Source organism: Myotis myotis, unplaced genomic scaffold (genome assembly GCF_014108235.1).
Source record: "Myotis myotis isolate mMyoMyo1 unplaced genomic scaffold, mMyoMyo1.p scaffold_m19_p_8, whole genome shotgun sequence".
NCBI classification, from domain to species: domain Eukaryota; kingdom Metazoa; phylum Chordata; class Mammalia; order Chiroptera; family Vespertilionidae; genus Myotis; species Myotis myotis.
Window position 1 is genome coordinate 74609468 of NW_023416390.1, and position 21481 is coordinate 74630948.

Here is a 21481-nt window from a genome sequence, read left to right on the forward strand (position 1 = left end):
CCTGTGCTGGGTTTGGAGGTGCCATACTGTGAACAAAGGCAGGCTGCCACTAGAGTAGTACTAAGTCAGCTTCACAAGAAGTACACTGCATGCCAAGGCTAGCTGTAGCTTGTTTGGGCCTTTGAGAGATTTTAGGGAAGTCAGCAGCAGAAGCTGAGACAGTCTGTTTGCGTGGAAAATCCACTGAAAGAGGTTCAGGCCAGTCTCAATGTGGTTTCTTCATATTTTTAGTTATAGGACTTCTGTTCAGCTAGCCTGCAGATGATTCCCGATGATGGTTCTTCTATAATTTAGTTGCAATTTTGATGTGGTCATGGGCGGTGTGAGCACAGTATTTACCTATTCTGCCATCTTGACCCAAATTCCCCAGGAGACTTTTCTTTAGAGCAGTGGTTCTCAACCTTCCTAATGCCACGACCCTTTAATACAGTTCCTCATGTTGTGGTGACCCCCAACCATAAAATTATTTTTGTTTCTACTTCATAACTGTAATTTTGCTACTGTTATGAATCGTAATGTAAATATCTGATATGCAGGATGTATTTTCATTGTTACAAATTGAACATAATTAAAGCATAGTGATTAATCACAAAAACAATATGTAATTATATATGTGTTTTCCGATGGTCTTCGGCGACCCCTGTGAAAGGGTCGTTTGACCCCCAAAGGGGTCTCGACCCACAGCTTGAGAACTGCTGCTTTAGAGTTCTTGTTCCCTATATTCATTAAAAGTGCATTTTATTTTTATACATATCTCACCTCAATTTTGTTATCAGAAAAGCTATGATCACCTCTCTCACCATAAATTAGGACCCAGAAATGCTGCCACATAGGCCACCACCAGTCATCTCTACTAGTAATCCATCATGCAACCTGGCTGTAAGAGATCATTGACTGACACATTTTAAAGTGACCTCTTCCACAGTCATTTGCATCTTAGCAAAATATAAAGCCATTCAGCTAGAAAAGTGAGCTCATTATAAACTGAAAGGCAAGCTGCTAGCAGTTCTCAGCACAGTTGTATTTAAGCCACAAGGACTCATCGTCAGGCCACTGGAGATTAAATAGTTTGATGAAAGCCAGAAACTGTCTGTTGTTTAGGCCGACCCTCTGGAAGTGGGGGCACCACTCTCAAAGTTCAGCAGAGTAAAAGCCCATTTACCGAGTTGTTCTGAACAAGGCGGAATGGATGTCATTATCTGGAGTAACTTCCAGGTAGTATGTCTGGATTAACTACAAACTCACCTAGTGGCCATCCCCATTAATTACCTCATAGATCTTTATTGCCAGGGGAGGTGGAACATCAGCAATATTTCAGAAACTTCAAACACTAATGGTAGAGATACACAGTAGTTTCTGAATAAAGTGGTTCTTAAGAAGACTATTTTTCTTCTATATTTTCTCAAAAGCATTTCCAAAATGTATTATAAATTGCTGTCGTCTAAAGTACACACCTAAAGACCTGGCATGTTATAGCAGTTGTTTTGTTTTAAGCCTTATATTTTGGGAAGAAAATACAAAATCCTCAAAACTGTTCTCCTCTAACTCTTTTGCAAGCTTTTTAATAGAATTATATGTTTGAATTCTTTAGGCAACTCATCGGTAAGGGCATATGCTATGGGTTTAGATGTCAATTAGATCTTTTCCCAGGCCTGTACCTTAATTTACTTAGAAATCAAGAAGCTCTAAAATAAGTGAAAGCAGTAAACACTGCTTTCTGTCTAAAGACATGTTAGGATTACTTAAGAAAAAGAAACTACGGAGACTGGACAGAGCATATGCTCTGGGGCTGGGCAAAGCCAGAGTAGATTTTACCAGGCTGATGACCTCAGCTGTATGAGTTCACTTTCCTGGGGATCATTTACTCTCTTTAAAATGGGGACGATGATAGCAACATCTCATTAGATTATTGTGAGGACTGACCAAGGCAATCTCTTTAAAGTACTTTGTTTGACATATAAATATTAGACATTTTTCCTGACATTTGTCTCTAAAATTAATGAGCAATACATTACTTGTTGTACTTATCTACTCACTTATTCATCCACTTATTCCTTTGTTCAATACACATTTATCAAACTTGTGCTCTGAAAAATATGTCAATAAAGTATAGTAATTATAACTCTTCTCCTCCTTCCCACAAAGTCCTTGAGGGTTTGGTAGAGGAGGAAGATGCTTATACAAATAACTCCCATACCAGTGAGGGGTAAATGTCACAGCAGGGAGGCATGGCAAGTCATTCCAGATCAATACGATATAAGGAGTAAACCGTGGAAGCATAAGCCTCCCTTTGAAATTAGAAAGTTCCATCCTAAGTTGTTTTTTTTAATATAAAATTTTAAGAACTAGAATTATTTAGAGTAATGGTTTTCAGCTTTGGTTGCATATTAGAATTACTTGAGATACTTTAAAAGATCTAGATGACCTGGCCACACATAAGACTAATTAAAATAAGAAATCTCTGGGGCTGGAACCCGAGTATCAGTCCCTTGGAGTGGCGGGAGATGCCAGTGAAAACAGCTGCCAAGCTGAAAGCTACTGATAAAAATTAAAATAAGAACTTTATTTCAAATGAGAATAATAAAGATAATGGTCTCCCACTCAATTTTACTGTTGATGATTATTTTGTTGGGTAAATGATCCTGATATTTTTCCTCTTAGTATAACATGCTACCCATATAAACTAGTAATTAGTACTTACCAAACAAGGTAGGAAGTAAATACTAGGAAAATCATGATAAGAAAACCACCACCTGAAACACCATAAACCCAGATTTTTACTCGGCCATCTGTTTAAAATAAAGATAAAATAACAAGCTTAGCATACAACATTTTTATTTCTTATCTGAATTTCTGAGTCTTGCACAAATCATAAACACCCAATTGTGACATCTATCAAATGTTAGATCGTCTATCAAAAATTTCACAGTGCCAAAGAAACACTGGCAATCATTACTTCATAAAATCTAACAACTGGTAAACTATTTTTGAATTTATTTTCGTGTGTGTATTGTCTTATACATGTAATACATCTTGCTACATAAATAGACCAAGAAAATAAATTGTCTATTTATTAAGAAACAATCTGCATGCAAAGAGAATTACTATGCCTATTTTTGATGACTTTGCTTCCTGAATAATGTTGAGTGAACAAAAACATCATGACAAAGCAAGCTAATCTATTTACCAAATTATTATAAAATTATAGCCATATGTGTAAATATAGGCATTGTTTTGGATTTGATTATTTGCTAAAGTTAAAGGAAAATAGATTAACCAAATAGTCTGATCATTGGAACTCTATCTCATTTTACTAAGAGATAACTCTGACTTGATTGTATGCATGTTTTTCTATGTATAATAGATATTTGACTTGTATCTGGAACTCTAAAATTTTATGTGAGCATAGAGTTATCTAAAGTCAGAATTGGACTGGCAAAGGAACTGTATTCCTTTCTGAAAGATATTCACACACAGACGGGGTTGTTATATTAGATGAATGTAATTAACTGCAGGTTTAAAAAATACTTCAACATCTAATTCCAAATGTTTCCGTAGGATAAAAAAAAACAATAAAAATACTTCTTTAGAATAAAATCATAATATGTTCAATTATATTATGACCATCTACAGTAATTTTTGACACTTCCAAGTATCAATCTGGTTTCAGGATGAGGTTTCAATGTATTAATGCTATTTTTCTATGGCCGAAAATCTTTTTACAAAGCTTTGATTCTGATCTCTTTGAAACACTAACGATGAAATCCCCCAGTCTGAGTTTTTACAATGACAATTTACAAAACCTTCCCTGAGTGAGAATGCACCTTTAATCTTACTACCCCTAAGCCTAAGGGCGTTGAAGTATTAGGAGAATCCAATACTTTTAAATCCCCAGTGCAGAGGTATGTGGTTCATGGCCTTTAAAAGCATATTCCTTAAAAAGGAATTAATATAATTTTTATAATAACATAATGGATAGGGCCAAATTTCAAACTATTAAAAGATGTATAGTGAAAAATAAGTCTTCCTGCCCCTCTCTCTCAGTTTCCGACCCAGGCGCTATCACTGTTACCAGTTTCCTTGGGAATCATTTCAAAGTTGTTTCTACATATGCAAGCATATGTATACACAAACACATTTTTTTAAAAAGACACAAATTTTATATATATATATATGTCATTCCCTTTTGATTTGCACATATTTTCACTCTATTTCATAAACCTATTTCATTCTTAATATATCTGACATATTGCATAATTGTATTATTTTTTTCTCATTTATCCTATTTACACATATTTATGTTGTTTCCACTCATTTGCTATATAACAAGCAATCGTCTAATGGGTAGCATTTACATACTTATTTGGTATAAGTATATATATTTGTATGATGAGTTAGTTGCTAGGAAAGAAATTTTCAGTCACAATGCATGATCTGAATTGCCAGATGCCCTCCTAGAGGTTGGTCCAATTTATATTCTCATCATGAAGACCTCTTTTTCAAAACTAAATATATCTCATATATGCTTATATACATACACATAGACACACATGTGTATTTGCATCTATCTTATTGATGCTTTCATTTGATTCCTCAAAGGTTAAGGACCTTACTTGTGGATTTAAAGACTCATTGCCCTAGAACCTCACCCTCATTCTCTTCTGAAATATGGTCTACAAACAACAGGTGAATATGGCTACCTTTCATTTCACGTATCCTTCAAAGAACTTAGTCACAATGTGAATAAGATTTAAAAAACACACACATATGGAATGCCCAGACATCTAGGGGAATCAAAATTGAGTTAAGATATTGTAGTCATCCTTAAAAATTGGTTGAGGATTATACATCTTGTTTCTCCCACCAGATATAGGGGTTATTGGGACTGGGCTCTGGTTTTTGCTTCATTTAAGCACATCATTAAGGTACTGTAGTCCAGCAACGGCCTAGGGTCTGGAAGGAAAGTAGCCAGGGTATATTTTGCCTGAGCTTTGTCTGTTTTTTTCTTCTCCCTGCCCCATCAGCTATCCCACTTTGCTCAGTCATTAGCACCATTTTGTTTCTTAGAAGAGGCACGTGTAGTAGGCAGAGTATCCTGCGTTCATTTTCTGTTCACTTTACAAAGTGGGAAGCAGAGACCAGTGCTATGTAAAGGCCTGAAGGACCTGCCTTTCAAACCTGGCTGTCACTTCCTAGTGGTGTGACTTTGGTAAAATTAATGTGTGTGGGCAGTTTTAGACTCCTAATCTCTAAAATGTGAATAATAGCATCTCATTAGATTACAAGAACAGAATGAGAAGATTCATGCAATATAGTAAGCACAGACCCACAGGGTACATGGAAGCATCTAATAACTTTTCATTCCTGTTCTTAGTAACCACCGATTCCTGAGCCCTGCAGGCCTGACACTGTGCAACTACCCACAACAGTCCAACAGGGCAGGTGCCTCTAGATGTATCTCAGCAATGAGGAAACAGGTCCATAGAGGAGAAGAAATTATACTCAAAACAGGCACATTCTGAGCCATGACAGCAACAAGGTCTGTCTGCCTTTGACCACTGCCTTTGCTTCTCTAGTGTTGCCCAAACCAGATAAGGTCCTTGGACATTTCCTAAAGCATTTGCATGTTCTGGAGAATCTATTCCACCTTTTTATTTTAATTTAAATTATATACACAAATTCACAGTTGTAGAAGCATATACTATTGCAGAGATAGTTTATAATGAAAAAATATTTTTCAAGGTTAATATTTTGGTTATTTCATTATCTTAGACTGAAGTTGGCAGACTTATCCTCAACAATTTATGAAAATTTTTAAAAGAGATTGTGCATTATCCACCCAGTGTTCAAATTTGGGAAACCTTGCATGAGACCATATTGCATTTTCCTCCATTCTTTCAGTCATGAATATTGGTCACAATATAAACCCTAATCTCCCATAAGAAAACTTACATTTCTTAACACATAACTGAAATGTACCTGGATCAAGGGGCTGAATAGACCATCCTTTAAAAATATCATGTATTTTTGAGTTCACAGGTCTGTTCTTCCCAGCAAGGTTTTTCACATGAGCTTTTCTATCCTCTGAGCCAGGGACTTTCATGCAGTAATCCAGAAAACCATTTGATCTCATTATCTCCGTATAACCCTTCTCACAACCACAGACTCCGCCCTACAGCAGAAATGATATTTTTATGATTACTCGTTGAGTTGTGTAGACAAAAAATAACAAGTGTTGAAATCAGTTGATATTTGCATATGTCATGGCAATTTCTGTGTGTGTTTTTTTCAGCAACAGTCTTGCCAAAGAGATGAAAATCCAATAATTCATCTTTCTGAATTCCAAAGTCAACCCTTAAATAAATCATCAGCTTTTTTCTAGTGGTTTACAATTCTGACACCTTGCAAATATGAAATCACAATTATTTGTCAGAAGAGGGTATTAACTACACCCTTTTCTCTCTTGTGGAGATGTTTAAGGCATTTAATCAAAATATCCTCAACTCTTCCCCCACCCACAGCTGTTTAGATTCCTGCCCACTCACTTCAACCTTGTCCTTGATACTGAGAAGCAAAGCAATAGGAATTATGTGCATATCTTCTTGGAGTTATGTGCTCCTTGAGCTCTGTTGCTGCCCCAGCTGCCGAATGTCTCTCTCACCTGCTACCCTTGATCAATAACTGGTCTGAACTACCTCCCCGCTTGTAGGCATGGCTCTGCCCTCAAGAAGGGCAGCCCAAGGGGAGAAAAACACAAAGGCACATGTGTGTGAGAAGAAACCTGTTTCAGGAACATGACATAACTTTAAAAATTATATGTGCACGGCACATTTTTCCATAATTCCTGAGCAGTGGTAGATGGGAGAATGATTTCTGCTTTAAAATATATATACACGTTCATATATGTGTGTGTGTGTATATGAACATGTACACATATACTTTTTATTCATAGGCATTTAACTTATTTAAAATGAACTAAAAATTTACACTATACTATTTATAGTGTAATCAATTTAACATTGAGCACATACAAACATGCATTTATAATAACTTTCAAAGTAATGTAGGTAGATGAAAGGCTAAGAATCAGGAAATAAATCAATGGAGAACAATTATTGGTAAATAGAGCTAATATAAATTAGATACCTGAAAAACAGATTTCCCTATAGGCACATTTATAGAAAAAGACTGCTGGCAGAGTTCCTTAATCACTGTGACTACTCCAGCAAATGCCTCTAGATGGTATCGTGGGCACATGGAGCTGCTGCTTGCTCCAGTGACTGGAAGGCATCCAGCCGCATGTGTGCAGCACAGCAGTTAAAACCCCGGTGGGGGTCTCCTGCAAGGACTCACCTGAGTGCAGTAGGAGAAAGGTTTTCTGCAGGCTGGACTGCACTGTCGAATCGCCGCAGGCCGTGCCTGAGGGGAGCAGCCTCCTACAAAGGAAATCCCATCATTTGCAGATTTTTCTATGATAAACATTACAAAACAGTTTTTCTCTCTCTGGCACTGGCCACTTTGTAACAGTAGTAGTATTATTTTTTAAATCTGTTTGCTGACATGTGGCCCAGTCTTACTTTATTGATTACTCCAGGATGGATGGATAGAGATGGGAGGCTCTGCTCACAGAAGCTATTTATAGATTTTGTATACCTGCTGTTGGCAGTATGATTCCATCTTATGGCTATGCTTGAGGGTGACATCTATGAGTGCCAGCATCAGTAAAAGAATCGGTGACATCTCAATTTAAGTTCAGGAGCATAAAATGTATCAGCTTGAGACTTATTTTACATACATTTTCCTTCAGTTCTGGAGGACCCCACCTAGGCACTGGGCCAGTTCCCAACAACCACATTTTAAAAGAAAGCCACTAATCAATGTATGCACCAGAATATCAAACACTTTGGCAACATTTTAAAACATATTTCAGGATATGCATACCCTTTGACCTCCCTCCCCCCTCACACACACATCCGCTGACCCCCACACTTACTTTGAAGAGCATATGTAGAAGCACCAGGAAGGGAAATCATACATATGATCTGGTATGTATAGTACTTGGCACAGTAATTGCATATTTGTGAGTAAGTGGCTAGAATAATGCATGCTTCTATAATCTGAAAATCACTCACTTGCCTTCTTGGATTCCATGTACTAAGCAAAGAAGGTGCATAATATTTGAGGGCAGTATTTAAACCTTATTCATAATATTGCTTGCATTTATAGACTGTAGGCTTTACCTTACTATAATTGTTAACCAGTTATAGTTTGATTTTGTAACTAGTAAAAGCTTTGGGCATAAGGCAGTGTAGAGAACAGTCAGAGCACTTTCCCTGAGAATGAAGCAGGTAAGTTCTCACTGTTACTTGGAAAAGAAAATAATCCACACAAAAATTAAAAGACAACCACACTCCAGAATTAGCCCTTTGGTGTGGTTATTAATTGGGGCATTAGTGGCAATAACCACACAGTCCTGTTGCTACCAATTGAGTTTGGAAGGGGTGTTGTCCACTCTCTAAAGCGGCAATGTCCAAAGTGCAGTGTGTGGGCCCCTGTAGGAGGGCATCACTAGGGAAGAAAATGTTTGAATTTATCTAGTTTATATAACCCTTTTAAGAATAAAATTAAGCTCCAATAACACTTAGCAGATGACGCTAGTAAGCTGAGGTCATGCATCAGGTGTCACGTGTGCTCTGTGCAGAGAATTTGTAGTGCGACGGCGCCACTTTAACTCAGCATATTGCAGAGTGTGTGATGCTTTCTGTGTTCCTGGGAAGGCTGATTTACAATATATTTAGTTTTAATAACTGATGAAATGTATAAGTCGCTTAAAATAAATTAGTGTATGAATAAACTATGGATTAAAGGAAATACCAACAATGCAAAAACACACGTACAAGGAAAAGACAGAGCTGACCCTCCTATTCCTACAGAAGAATAGACATTCTCCCTAGAATAAGTTCTTTGCCATCCCAGTACTAAGTAAAAATAATGGCAATTTACTCTGATAAGAAGGCATAAAAAAACCTTTAAAATTATTGAGAAGACTAGACTGTAGATCAAATTGTATCCATCACCATGAATGAGGAACACTTCCTCCATCTAAATTTATATATTAAATAGTAACCTGGAAAAGACTGTAAAATCTCAGAGGGAAGGAGGGGTAGGTGAGAGGGAAGAGATCAACCAAAGAACTTGTATGCATATATGCAAACCTCATGGACACAGACAACTGTGTCATGGGGGGCAGGAGGCAGGTGCGGGCTAGAAGGGGTTAAATGGGGGGAAAAAGGGGACATCTCTAATACTTTAAACAAGACAAATTTTAAAAATATTAATCATGACTAGCACAATCTTCAAAAACTAAACTTCCAGCGAGTTAATATATGCATCTATAATTTGCAGCAAATTTTTGTACCATTAGCAAATATGATATTTTAAATTTTATATGTCCTAATATACTCTTTTAATTTAAATTCCTGTACATTTTATAATATATAAGCATATGATATGATTTATAAACATGATATGTTGAGATAAGTCCTCAAAAATTTTTTACTAAGAAGGTACATGATTTAAAATTTTAGAGACAATTTTAAGTTGGCATCTGTCTTTTCCAGTCTTTCTCAGATAATAATATTTGAGAGAAAATTATTGTGTTTCAGCTTATTGCTTTAAGTTGTCTGATATATTATGATGGGTCTTCAAATAGAATTGTTTGCTTTCTGAGATGCAAAGGTCTAATGACAACTGGACAAGAAGATAATCAAAGGCTGTCTGTTCAGTGTTACCTGGCTTATAATTTGTAAGCGAATTCTCTTCACAAACAGCAACACTCAGAGATCGTTAGGAAGCACCCACATGAATCTGAGGTAGGAATACCTGTGACATTCACGCCATCTGAACGCTGGCACCATACGGTTCGTTCATTATTATTCCAAAGACTTGCTTTCCACGTGTAGTGATAGCATTTGCCTCCTGCAAGCAGACATGACAACAGCGGTTCCATTATCCCCGACATAAGAAAAGAATAAGCTTCAGCAATCAAAGCTGAGAACTGAAAAGTGCTCTTGGTACCTGTACAAGGACGTGTTTCTAGAACCTGCTGGGGGCAGCTGTCTTGGTTTTCAAAAGACTGAATTATAAATGTCCTTGACCTAGATTGGCGGCCCATGGTCTCGAAGCTTCTTCCATCGATGCAGGTTAATTCACACGTGCTCCACTCCGACCAGCCCGTGAGATGACAGTCTCCTGGATGGGTGTGCAGTACAGAGCGGGGGCAACAGCATGGAAACTGGCACTTGACAGCATTTACATGGACAGGGTTCACGGGAGATTGTTGGTGGTGCAGTGATAGGGGTGAGTTCCGTAGGCCAGACATTCTACTTTGACGAATTTTCTAATTAGAACATACTCAGAATGATGAAGTAATTGATGGTTTAGTCTATTTTAGAAAGATAATGCCAAAACTAGATTGGCATTGCTTTGCTTCAAATCATAATGATATCTAGAGAACACTACACATCTGCCAGTGATACAAATTTTTTAAAAAGGGAGATGTAGAGGTTAAAGTAACTAAGTTTTCAAAGAGCAGCATAGCATTATAAAATTGAGGTTCACCGAAACCATAAAAAGATAATAAGCTGGTTATTAAAGTGGAATATCTTTGGGCCTAAACAATGTCACATACACTAAACATACACACACATTTATGTGTATTTACATTTATGTGTATATGTGTACAAAAGCATATGTTTACATCATGCACATGTATTTTACATGTCATACTATGAGGATATATTAAGCCACCTTAAACTTATGCCATATATCCTAAGTTATTAGAATTAAAATAAATTCATACATTTTATGCAACTAATAATGCCCTTCATGGTTACATAGAATGTGACTGTGTGCAGAATGCTTTCATAGACATGTAGCCTTATTTGTTCCCACCACGCCATCCCCCTGAGGTTCATCTACTCATGGATTCAGTCAATAGTTTCGGAATAATGGCAATGTGCTGTCAGGTCAGGTATTGTTAACACATTTTCTAGATGGAGCAACCATTGCTTAAAGGATGAGACCATATGTCCCGGGGAAAACACCAGGGAAGTGATAGAGACAAGATTCCAATTTAGCTCTTAAATTTCCAAGTCCAGGGTTTTTTCCCCTCTTGCCTCCATTGCCAGCATATTCCAAAAGTTATAACCAAAATTAAAAATTAATTAAAGTTAATAAAAACCTTCAGTTTTGACTAGATAGAGCTTCTTCAGAAAAAAAAAAAAACTAATAGAAAATAAATAAGGTCATCATGGTGGGCACTCCCCATTGTCTGAGGCTGCATACCTGGGCAGGGCACAGAACACAGCTGCTGCAGGGTGCCATCCTGCCAGGGCACTTCTTTACACTGGGCATCGTCCACACGTACAGCGGAGCTAGCGACCGAGCCATTGTGGACTACACAGGAGAGGCTGCGGATCTGGACTCCCTCCCCACAGTCTCCACCCTGGGAGAGGAAAGGATACTGTCAGGATCACCCAAATAATTAGTAGCTCAGTTTTGGCTCATGCTACCTCTTGCTAAAAGAAAACAAACAACAACAAAAAGGTAAACCCTAGAGTTCTCTTTCAATTCTTGACAAAGCATCACTAAACAGTTCTTTGAGAGCTCATAGAGAAGCTGAAGAAGAAATGCAAATTTATGCCGTGGAATTTCTGTTCTCAGAATATGACCATTCATCCTGGAACTCAGCTAGAATTGACTGAAAAAGAAACACCATTCATAATTTGTCTAGGTGTATGGGATAAAGTGGCCTAGGCCCTATAATCAGCCCCTCCCCCAGGGGAGCATGTAGGCCATGGGCCATAAGTTCCTCACACGTTTCTCTTGCTCGCAGCTCAGTACTTGCTCACATGGATTAGGCTGGGGTTTCCCATGCAGCAGTGATTTTCTCTATTGCCATGAACTGCTTTCCCAGCATGCCTTCTGTGATGAATAATGTCCTTTGAATATATTTACAAAGCCCACTCTGATTATTCCTGGCAATTAGAAAAAAATTACATGGTCTCACAGGAAGAGAAGCTTAGAATTGAAAGGCTCTTAGTGGGCGTCTGGCCCACGCATCTGCCTGATGAAAGGTTTCCGACTAGAACACCTGTCTGGTACTCCTGAGAGGAGCGGTCTTTCCTCAGCCCTAGTCAGGTGCTCATACTTCAAACAGAATTCCATTGGATATTTTGATAACTTAGGTGATAGCTCTCTCTTTGCACCAATAGCTTGAAAAACCGAGCCTAAGGCCAACATTTCTGCTAAGGAGCTGAAATCCCAGGAGGGCAAGAGTGAGGCTAAAATAACTGAAGCAAGAAGGGAAGGAAAGTGAGTATAAGGTAGTGCGACCATGCTGGCCTCCCTTCCAAAGTCAGCACAGCTGCTTTCTTGTTCGCCTACATCCTCTTTCAGACAGGCCACGTGGTGTCACCATGCCTTGGTACCACCCATGGTGGGCGAGAGAGGAAGAAGGCAAAGGCATTTAAATGCCAGCTCCTCCTCGGAACCTCTTCTCATCTATCAGCTTTCATCCTAGGGAGTATTCACTGATCTGTGCTTCCAAGGTGTGCTGCTCAGTTTGACAGAAGAGCTAGAGCCTTTCTGACTACTGCTGGTATGGTTGAGGGGGGACAAGGAGAGAGCCAGAGGGAGGGGGAGGAAGGGGGTGTAAGAAGGCACTGCGGGAGAGTGCTGGAGCCCTGCACACTCCCGTGGTCATGAATGACTTGCTGTATAATCCATTATCAGGGAGCAGCATGGTAACTGCTCTGCACTGGGCAACTGGATTTCACCTCCTTATCCCTTCTCCACCCCAGGGCTCAGAAACTGCATTTACCAGGCCTTGGCGCTACTGTGGCTCTTGCAGTGTCAGGAGCAAGAAAGGTCAAGGTGGTCAGCCAAAGCAGTCAGGACAGTGTTCTGGATGTGCAACAGGTTATCTGGGGCTGATGGGCCTGTGGAGCCCCGCCCAGGTCAAGGTACAGTTCGTGTCAAGGCAGGTGGTAAGTAGACCACTGGAGGTACAGGAGGGCACACGGTGTCTGCCGAGACACATTCTTCATATAAGAAAGTTAGGGTTTAGCCCTGTCTGGTTTGGCTCAGTGTATAGAGCGTAGGCCTGTGGACTCAAGGGTCCCGGGTTCGATTCTGGTCAAGGGCACATGCCCAGGTTGCAGGTTCGGTCCCCAGTAGGGGGCATGCAGGAGGCAGCCAATCAATGATTCCCCCTCATCATTGATGTTTCTATCTCTCTCTTCCTCTCTGAAATCAATAAAAATAAAGAAAGTTAGGGTTCAAAGGCATATTGGCAAAGAAGAAAAGGTGCCACTTGGAGGAGGTCCAAATTGTAGGAACTTAAAGCCTAAAAAACCTGCACAGGCATGTTACCTGAGACCATCACCATCCCTTCTAGTGCTGTTTTAACAAGTTATGTAAGACGCAATCCCCACACTTGATCCATCAATGCCTCATAATTGCTCTAACCTAATTTCTACATCTGATATGAAATTGTCAAACGTGCACTCTAATTTTGAACCCAAGTGCATTTTTTGGAAGATAACTGGAGGTTCAAAATCAATTCATGGTAGATTCAGTCAAAGCAAATGCTGTAGAAAATGTCTACTCCCTACAGCAGGAAATCACTAGTGTGAGTTACATTTCACTGGGGGGAGTATTCTCCCTGTCACTTGCTATTCTTCAGGAGGGACCTAAGAGTCGTCTGAGGTGTGTGTTGCTGTAGAGCAACAGACTTTGCGGACGTGGAGAGGAGTCTGAGACCCCGCAGCAGGTATGAAATTTGAAGATCCTGCACCTGGAACCTCAGTAACAGAAGATGCGAATGCTTTGCGTTTTGTTTGACATTCCAGGAGATGGAGTATAAGGAAATGGCAGGAAACAAGTCCACATAAGGAGTCAATTTAAAAACGAAGACAAACTAGAATATGTTCCATACTTAAGCTTAATCTCTCATACCTTTGACAACAACAGCCACAGAAGGAAGATAAATCAGCAGCAGAATGATCATTTTCCCTCATGAAGCAGGCATGAGCTCGCTCTCAGCCCTGAGCCTGGCTTCTCAGAGCAAGATGACCATCTGCGAGGATTCTCTCATTAACTCTCCACTGTCCAGATCACTAATGGAGACTGTATGCTCTTAATTGGCATACCAGATGTGGTTAGGCAGATGGTGTTAATAATCATAATTATAGTTTTAATCAAGACTATAATAGCAACTGTAATAGCAATTACAATTCATGAGGTCTTCTCTTTGCCAAGCACTATGCTAAGCACTGCATATGAATTGTCTAATACCTTCCAAAAATCTCCAGCAAAACTTGTACTATTTCTACTGCCATGATACAGATTTAAAAATAGGGGCTTGGAGCCCTGGCAGGTGTGTCTCAGTGGTTAGAGTGTTGGCTCAAAAACCGAAGGGTCAAAGGTTCAATTCTCAGTTAAGGGTAGGTACCTAGGTTGCAGGTTCAATGCCTGCCCCGTCAGGGCTTGAACAGGAGGCAATCTATTGATCTGTCTCTCTCACATCAATGTTTCTCTCTCTCTCTCTCTCTCTCTCTCTCTCTCTCTCTCTCTCTCTCTCTCTCCCCTTCCCTCCCATCCACTCTATCTTAAAAAAAGCAATGGAAAGAAAATATCCTCAGGTGAGGATTAAAAAAACAGAGGTTTGGAGAGTTTCGACACTTTGCAAAAACTGCAAAGCTGGGAACTGGTAGAACATTGACTGAAATTAGGGTGCTAGACTCCAGAGTCTGAGCTCCTAGGACAGATTGGCCAACCTATGCCTGGATGCATGCTATCAGTTAAAGAACTTGAAAAGAGAGAGTTACAAAAACACTTATAACAAGTAAAGCCTGAGGATAAACACTTCTGTTTGCTGATCTCTTTCCAGATGAGATAAGGGCAACATTGGCACATCAACAGTGCCCTGTGCAAGGTTTGATACTGCTTGATGGCCATCAGCCACTTCAGTACCATCACCATCTTCAGTGAATGAGCAGGTTATATACCTGCATTTGACAGGTTAGGCTATGATAGGACAAGAAGCAGCAGAAGTACAACTGAGAGAGAAATGTTTTTTTCCTTTGTGGCAAAGGCCCACTGTATTTTGATCAGTAATTCCAAAACTTCAGCTTACATAAGGCAACTCACTGAAAAGATAATTGTGTTTTCTAACTCAGAGAATTCACCATTAGGCTTCAGGAAAAGCAGAAATTCAATCTGAATGCAGGACAAAGTAGAGGCGAGTATCATGATCCCCTTTCTCCCTTTGCCCCTGCTTTTCTCTGCGTTACCTTCCTTAGTCTTTCTCACTTCTGAGAAACTCTATCTACAGATAAGAGTTCCTAAATACAGCATCCTTGAAAGCTTCAATCCCATTCCTCACTCTTAGGGAAGAGTGCCGATTGGCCCCCTTGGATAAGGTGCCAGAGCAATTAACCGCAGACTTGTTTCCTGCGAGCTTTGCCTGGATGGGGTCTAACTCCAAATTTCCTCCTAACTGAGCGTGCCAGTTAGTCAGATGTCGCCTAGACATCTGAGGAGCTCTGAGGTTTCTGGACACAGCTGCTCTTATGGTCTCCAGGGCCTCTAAGTCTGGGTATTGCCAACCGATGCTATCACCCCACTGCTCTCACCAGCACTGCTGCAGAGAGTGTTCACAGCACACCACTCTTGCCCCAGCTTTTCTGCCAAAAGCTCCATAGCAAACAACAAAATTAGAGATTGCATTTGGCATTTCCCCAAAATGTTTCTATGGGACAAGATGAAGCACTTGTCTAGTAGAAAGAAAGGAAAGGAAAGGAAAGGCTGAGAAGATAACAGGGAAAGTACAGGAGAACTGGTAAGGCCTAGTAACAGTTGTGTGCCTGGTAAGACGTTGAGCATGGAATTTCAGTCCTCTCTGGCTCTCTCACTTCCTCCGTTTCTTTTGTCTCCCTGTCCCTGCAATGGGCTCTTGCATTCTTTGAGTTGATTTTCTCTGTGAACATTCAGTGAAATTATAAGGAGAAACATTCCTTTCATTCTCTTAATTGTGATTCCAAGCATTATTTTAAAATTGCTCAAGTACTTTAGGGAAGAAGGTTTCAGATTAGCGGGCAACGTATTCATATTTAAAACCATTAGGCTAGTACTGAATTACTTAGCATGGTTACCTTTTTTTTTTCTGTAAAAAGGAGACTAAACAAATGTACCACACATTTTTGTTCCTCTGGGACTTATTATAATACATGGGTATTTAACTTGTGCAAGATGATAATGCTGCAAGACAATGTCATCTGACAGGGCAGCAGACATCTTTATGAGACTACTCTGCAGATTGCTTAATGCATAATGGAAATTATTGTTACCTAATTATAATGAGCTTTGGAATAGGAACTGGAGGATAAACTAGTAAAGAAAGAAAACAGGAAAATCAATGTGCTTTTTCATACACAGGAAGCCAGAGAGCAAATGCAGTGGAGGATCTTTGCTGATCCAGCAAAAGCATGTGATATATTATGATGTTTCTAGACATTGATATTTCAGGCCAATAAAAAAGCAATCACTGAGGAAAATGTAGTAACCTTGGTTTGTGTAATAATGTTAAAATATAACTTTCATACACTTTTGGTTTTCTGCCCATACGCAAGATTTTGTCTAAGCCTACATGTGCCTCTTTAAGAAATACAGTCTACAGCCAGCTTGCTATTTCCATAGCACCAGGGTTTTGCCTAATTAAATAATAATACGTCCAACAAGCCAGGAAAATAACAGAGAATTCTTGAGGATGCCAAGGAGATTGACAGTCCTATGACCCGGCCCATTATCATCAGTGCCTAATGAATGGCTCTGCATTTTCCTGGCAGTATCACTCTGCTGGAGGTTAAGCCCTTCATTGTATTTTTCCATGTACTCCATCGCATAAAAATACATTGTGCCTGGCCCCTGCTGCTGGGAAATGTATTCCACCAGCACACAGGTTTGAGCAGAGCATTCTCTGTAGCAGACCTACCTCCAATTTACATGCAGACCAGTTGCTGAGGACCCAGCTGTAGCAGGGCGTCACAGGGCAGGCTTTCTGCTGGGTGAGCTCTGGGGGGCACGGCCGTCCTTCCCCTTGGCTTGGCAGCATGATAAATCGAGTCCGGCTCATTCGACCTAAAATGTTAAGGAAGATGTCAACTTTTCAGGTGGAATTTGGCTTAGAAAAGGAACTGAAGGACAGGATGTTGCCTTACATACATTAAGTCTTCATTGAAATACACCAAACTCTGTCACGTCCAGCTTTCAGTTTTTCTGCCATTTTAATTTAAGTTCCTACAGAGACACAGGTTATCTGCGTAATGCTTAGGGTCTGAAATTCTGTGACTTCTACTCCCTCAGTGTTCCCAATTACAAACTCTGTATTGTTTCCAAATAGATTGATCCTGTAAACATGGGCAGAATGCTAATTCATTCAACAAATATTTATTTGTAGTAGCATCCTGCTGTGTGCTAGGGATACAGTAATGAAATACAGGACGACCTTCAGCCCTCACAGAACTTATATTTAGGCCAGGATTACTAATATTAAAAATAGAGACAGTTACATCTTCTTTATCTGTTAGGTTTTAAATTATCAAGTAAGGTAAAAGTTGCACACAATCTGAATCACCCTGGAAAATTCCTTAGGAAGGTGCTATCCCAGTGGCCCAATAGTTTTTCTCAATTCATTCAACATGGCTAATTTTCTTAGAGTTTAAAACCAGTGTTTTCTTGTGTGTGTGTGTGTGTGTGTGTGTGTGTGTGTGTGTGTGTGTGTGTGTGTGTGTGTTTCACTGAGCACAGGGTAAAGTTGTTGCTTTATGTGAAGGAGCCATGATGTTTAAAAAACATGTTCAAATTTCAGTATTCTATTTCATAATTTAAAAATTGGTGAATAAGTGTAACTGAGGAAAGAGCTCCCATGTCAACTTATGCCCACTCCTAGGCATTAGGTCATAAGCTCTTTAGTTGGAATTGTGAATGGAATTTAAGTGTCTATGTCTCTCTCTCTCACTCACTCACTCTTTACTCTTCTTTTACTACTGAGGTAGTATGTGTATATAGTGTCATTACCATTATATCTGTGACTATAATGCCCTTCCATTCTTGTTATAAAATTATGTTTTTGTGACAAAATATTCAAGAACAAACCAAGGGTTCTATTAGAGAACATTATAGGGATGCAGCCCATTCTGGGATGGAATCAGAAAACATTTCCTTGAGCACTTGAACTTCAAGCAGAAACTTCAAGTAGTACAAGCCAATACGATGTACAGAGTGTCCTATGCAGAAGAAAGAACATGTGAGGAGGTCATGAGATGAAAAGCAGTAGAATATGTTTGCAGACCTGACCGAGGCCAATGTGGCTGGAACACAGAGTCAGAGAAAGAACAGGTTGAGACAATAGCTGGTAAGGCTATTATAAGGGGGGTATTTTAGTCAATTCCAAAAAAAGTCTGCATTTGTATCTTAACACATTTCGTACCGCATAGAAATCTCTAAGACATACACCAGGGACCGCACATTTTTGGGCAAACTGCACGTTATTTAAATCATTATAACTACAGATCATAATGCACTTTAGGTGTTGTTTTTCAATAATTATAACATTTTTATTTACAAAAACGATTAAACAATTAAACAATTAAAGTTCCTAGTACTTTTTTAACGTAAGGTACTGCGTAAAACATTTTCTAAAAGCGCCAGGAACTTGAAGACGAAGACTATTCGAATGACCAAAATATAATGTAACTGCAATGCTTTATGGGTTCGGGCAATTATATAGTTTTTCGTAGATTGACCTGCACGGTTTCCACCAATGAGATCGCTTCATTCGATGTGGACAAGACAGTGTGTTGACATCTAAGGTCCATAACAGATGGCGTGTGAAAAACGAGAAAACTCGTGAGCGGTCCTTAACAGATGGCACGCGAAACACGAGAAAGCTCGTGAGCGGTACGAAAGTTATTAACACCTTTCGTATTGGTGGAAACCGTGCCGGTCAATCTACGAAAAACAATATAATTGCACGAACCCATAAAGCATTGCAGTTACATTGTATTTTGGTCATTCGAATAGTCTTTGTCTTCAAGTTCCTGGCGCTTTTAGAAATGCCCTCTCGCAGAAAAAGGAAGGAAACCAACGAAACTGATACACTTCCTTTCGTGTTGTTCCATTGTAAGGAAAACGATGAAATGGACAAAAAAAGTAGTGCTGCACCTTATAAACTGTGGACTTTTCAATTCATTTAGAGTGTACATCATCCTCAATCCACAAGCAAAAATGAAGTATAACCAGTTTCTGCTATCGGTGGTGAGAGACTGGATAACGGATGACAATAATGAAGGCTCTCCGGAACCAGAGACAAATCTGTCCAGCCCTTCCCCTGGGGGTGCAAGAAGGGCACCTCGTAAAGATCCACCCAAAAGGTTGTCAGGTGATATGAAGCAGCATGAACCTATGTGTATTCCAGCGAGTGGAAAGAAAAAATTTCCTACGAGAGCCTGCAGAGTTTGTGCCGCCCATGGAAAAAGGAGCGAATCTAGATACTTATGTAAATTTTGTTTGGTCCCTCTTCATAGAGGAAAATGTTTTACGCAGTACCATACGTTAAAAAAGTACTAGAAACTTTGTTTGTTTTTGTAAATATAAATGTTATAATTATTGAAAAACAATACCTAAAGTGCATTATGATGATTTAAATAACGTGCAGTTTGCCCAAAAATGTGCGGCCCCTGGCATATGTCTTAGAGATTTCTATGCAGTACGAAATGTGTTAAGAGAACTGAAAAGCTAGTGAAGACTACACTTCCACACCTGTAGAATTCAGGTGTTGGGTAAGATTTCAGGCCCTGGGTAGGAACAATTCTCACATGCTCTCAGGTTCAGAGATAAGCAAGCATTGCAGTATTATTCACACTTTTAGTGGACTAGGCATTTTACTGGCCTATGGAACATTATCATAGATTTGGTGATAAACTAATGACCCTTGAAGAAAACCAGGAAGTTCTAACCACTGAATTCTAAATTCCTTGGGGTTTGGGCTTCTGTCCCCAACATGGTGTTTCATATATAAAGAGCACTAATTATATTTTTGTTTAATTCATATATTCATAAATTATCTCCATATTATCTGGTATCAGCAAATGTGTGATAATATAATAATACCAATACAATTATTGAATATTTGTAAACTAATTCTAAACGCTTTATAGACACTGATTCATTTAATAATCATAACAACCTTAGAGGAAAATTCTATTATATTCCCATATTATAGATGAGAAAACTTAGGCACAGACAGTGTAAGTCATTTGTCTAAGGTCAAAAAATGAGTAAATTGCAGAACAGAATCAAATTCAGAAGCTTTTGATACAGAGTTTGATGTATTATTAGACATGATGCTAGGGAGACACAGGTAAGACAGCTAATACAGCAAGGATAGAACCAAAAAAGATGTAAAAGAAACTTTGGAGATAAAATTGTGTCAAAGATAAAATGGGTTTGGTGAACAATAGAATCCACCCAGTCTACATTCTTGGGCACTGAGTGGAGCATATCTATTTGTTCTTCCCAGCGTCACTCCAATCAAATCATATAGGTCGGACATCACCTCATTCATGTGACATGTTATCCCTGCTTGACAAACACGTTTTGCTCAAGATTTTATATTAATTCATGCTTATACACTCTTTGGTATTAACCTTTATGTTTATGTTCTTGACCTAAATACCCATTACCTTAATGTCATTATAATTGTATTTTGTTCTACGTCCACCTTTGTAAGAATAATGATGATGTAGTGTTACCTTTATCATAGCTAAAGAGGCTCTATTTCATTATAACCAAATAACTTCAAGCTTGTTCTTGAATTGATGTCATGTGGATGGCCATTATTTTAGAACTATTTTATTTATTCCCATTAAAGTGACAGATATCTTCTCCTGGACATAGGGGTGGAGGGAACTTGCCTAATGGATCTGATAGGAAAAAAAGAATAATGCTGTTATTTTTTGAAGTAGGTACTCTTAAAATCATTTGTTGGCTGATAGATCTGTGAAAAGATGTCCAACCTCACTAGCAATTAGGGAAATGCAAATCAAAACCAAAATGAGATACCACCTCACACCTGTTAGAGTGGATATTATCAACAAGACAAGCAATAACAACTGTTGGAGAGGTTGTGGAAAAAAGGAAACCCTCATTCACTGCTGGTGGGAGTATAGGCTGGTACAGCACTATGGAAAGCAGTCTGGAGATTCCTCAAAAAATTAAGAATAAAGCTACCATACAACCCAGCAATCCTCTCCTGGGTATATACCTGAAAAACTCAAAATCATTTATTCACAAAGATGTATGCACCCCTATTTCATTGCAGCATTATTCACGGTGGCCAAGACATGGCAACAACCAA

The 21481-nt window shown here is 39.1% G+C and overlaps 1 protein-coding gene across 1 annotated transcript in view; it reads right to left on the reverse strand.

Moving 5' to 3' along the window:
- Positions 1 to 21481, reverse strand: part of THSD7B (thrombospondin type 1 domain containing 7B) — a 755959-nt gene that overhangs the window by 10038 nt on the left and 724440 nt on the right. Inside the window, exons 20-26 of the mRNA XM_036320836.1 lie at positions 17057 to 17202; positions 11347 to 11506; positions 10078 to 10251; positions 9883 to 9978; positions 7354 to 7436; positions 5980 to 6172; positions 2702 to 2789 (exon numbers count right to left, since the gene is read on the reverse strand). Coding sequence (XP_036176729.1) covers positions 2702 to 2789; positions 5980 to 6172; positions 7354 to 7436; positions 9883 to 9978; positions 10078 to 10251; positions 11347 to 11506; positions 17057 to 17202 — 940 coding nt within the window. The remainder of the gene's footprint in view (positions 1 to 2701; positions 2790 to 5979; positions 6173 to 7353; positions 7437 to 9882; positions 9979 to 10077; positions 10252 to 11346; positions 11507 to 17056; positions 17203 to 21481) is intronic.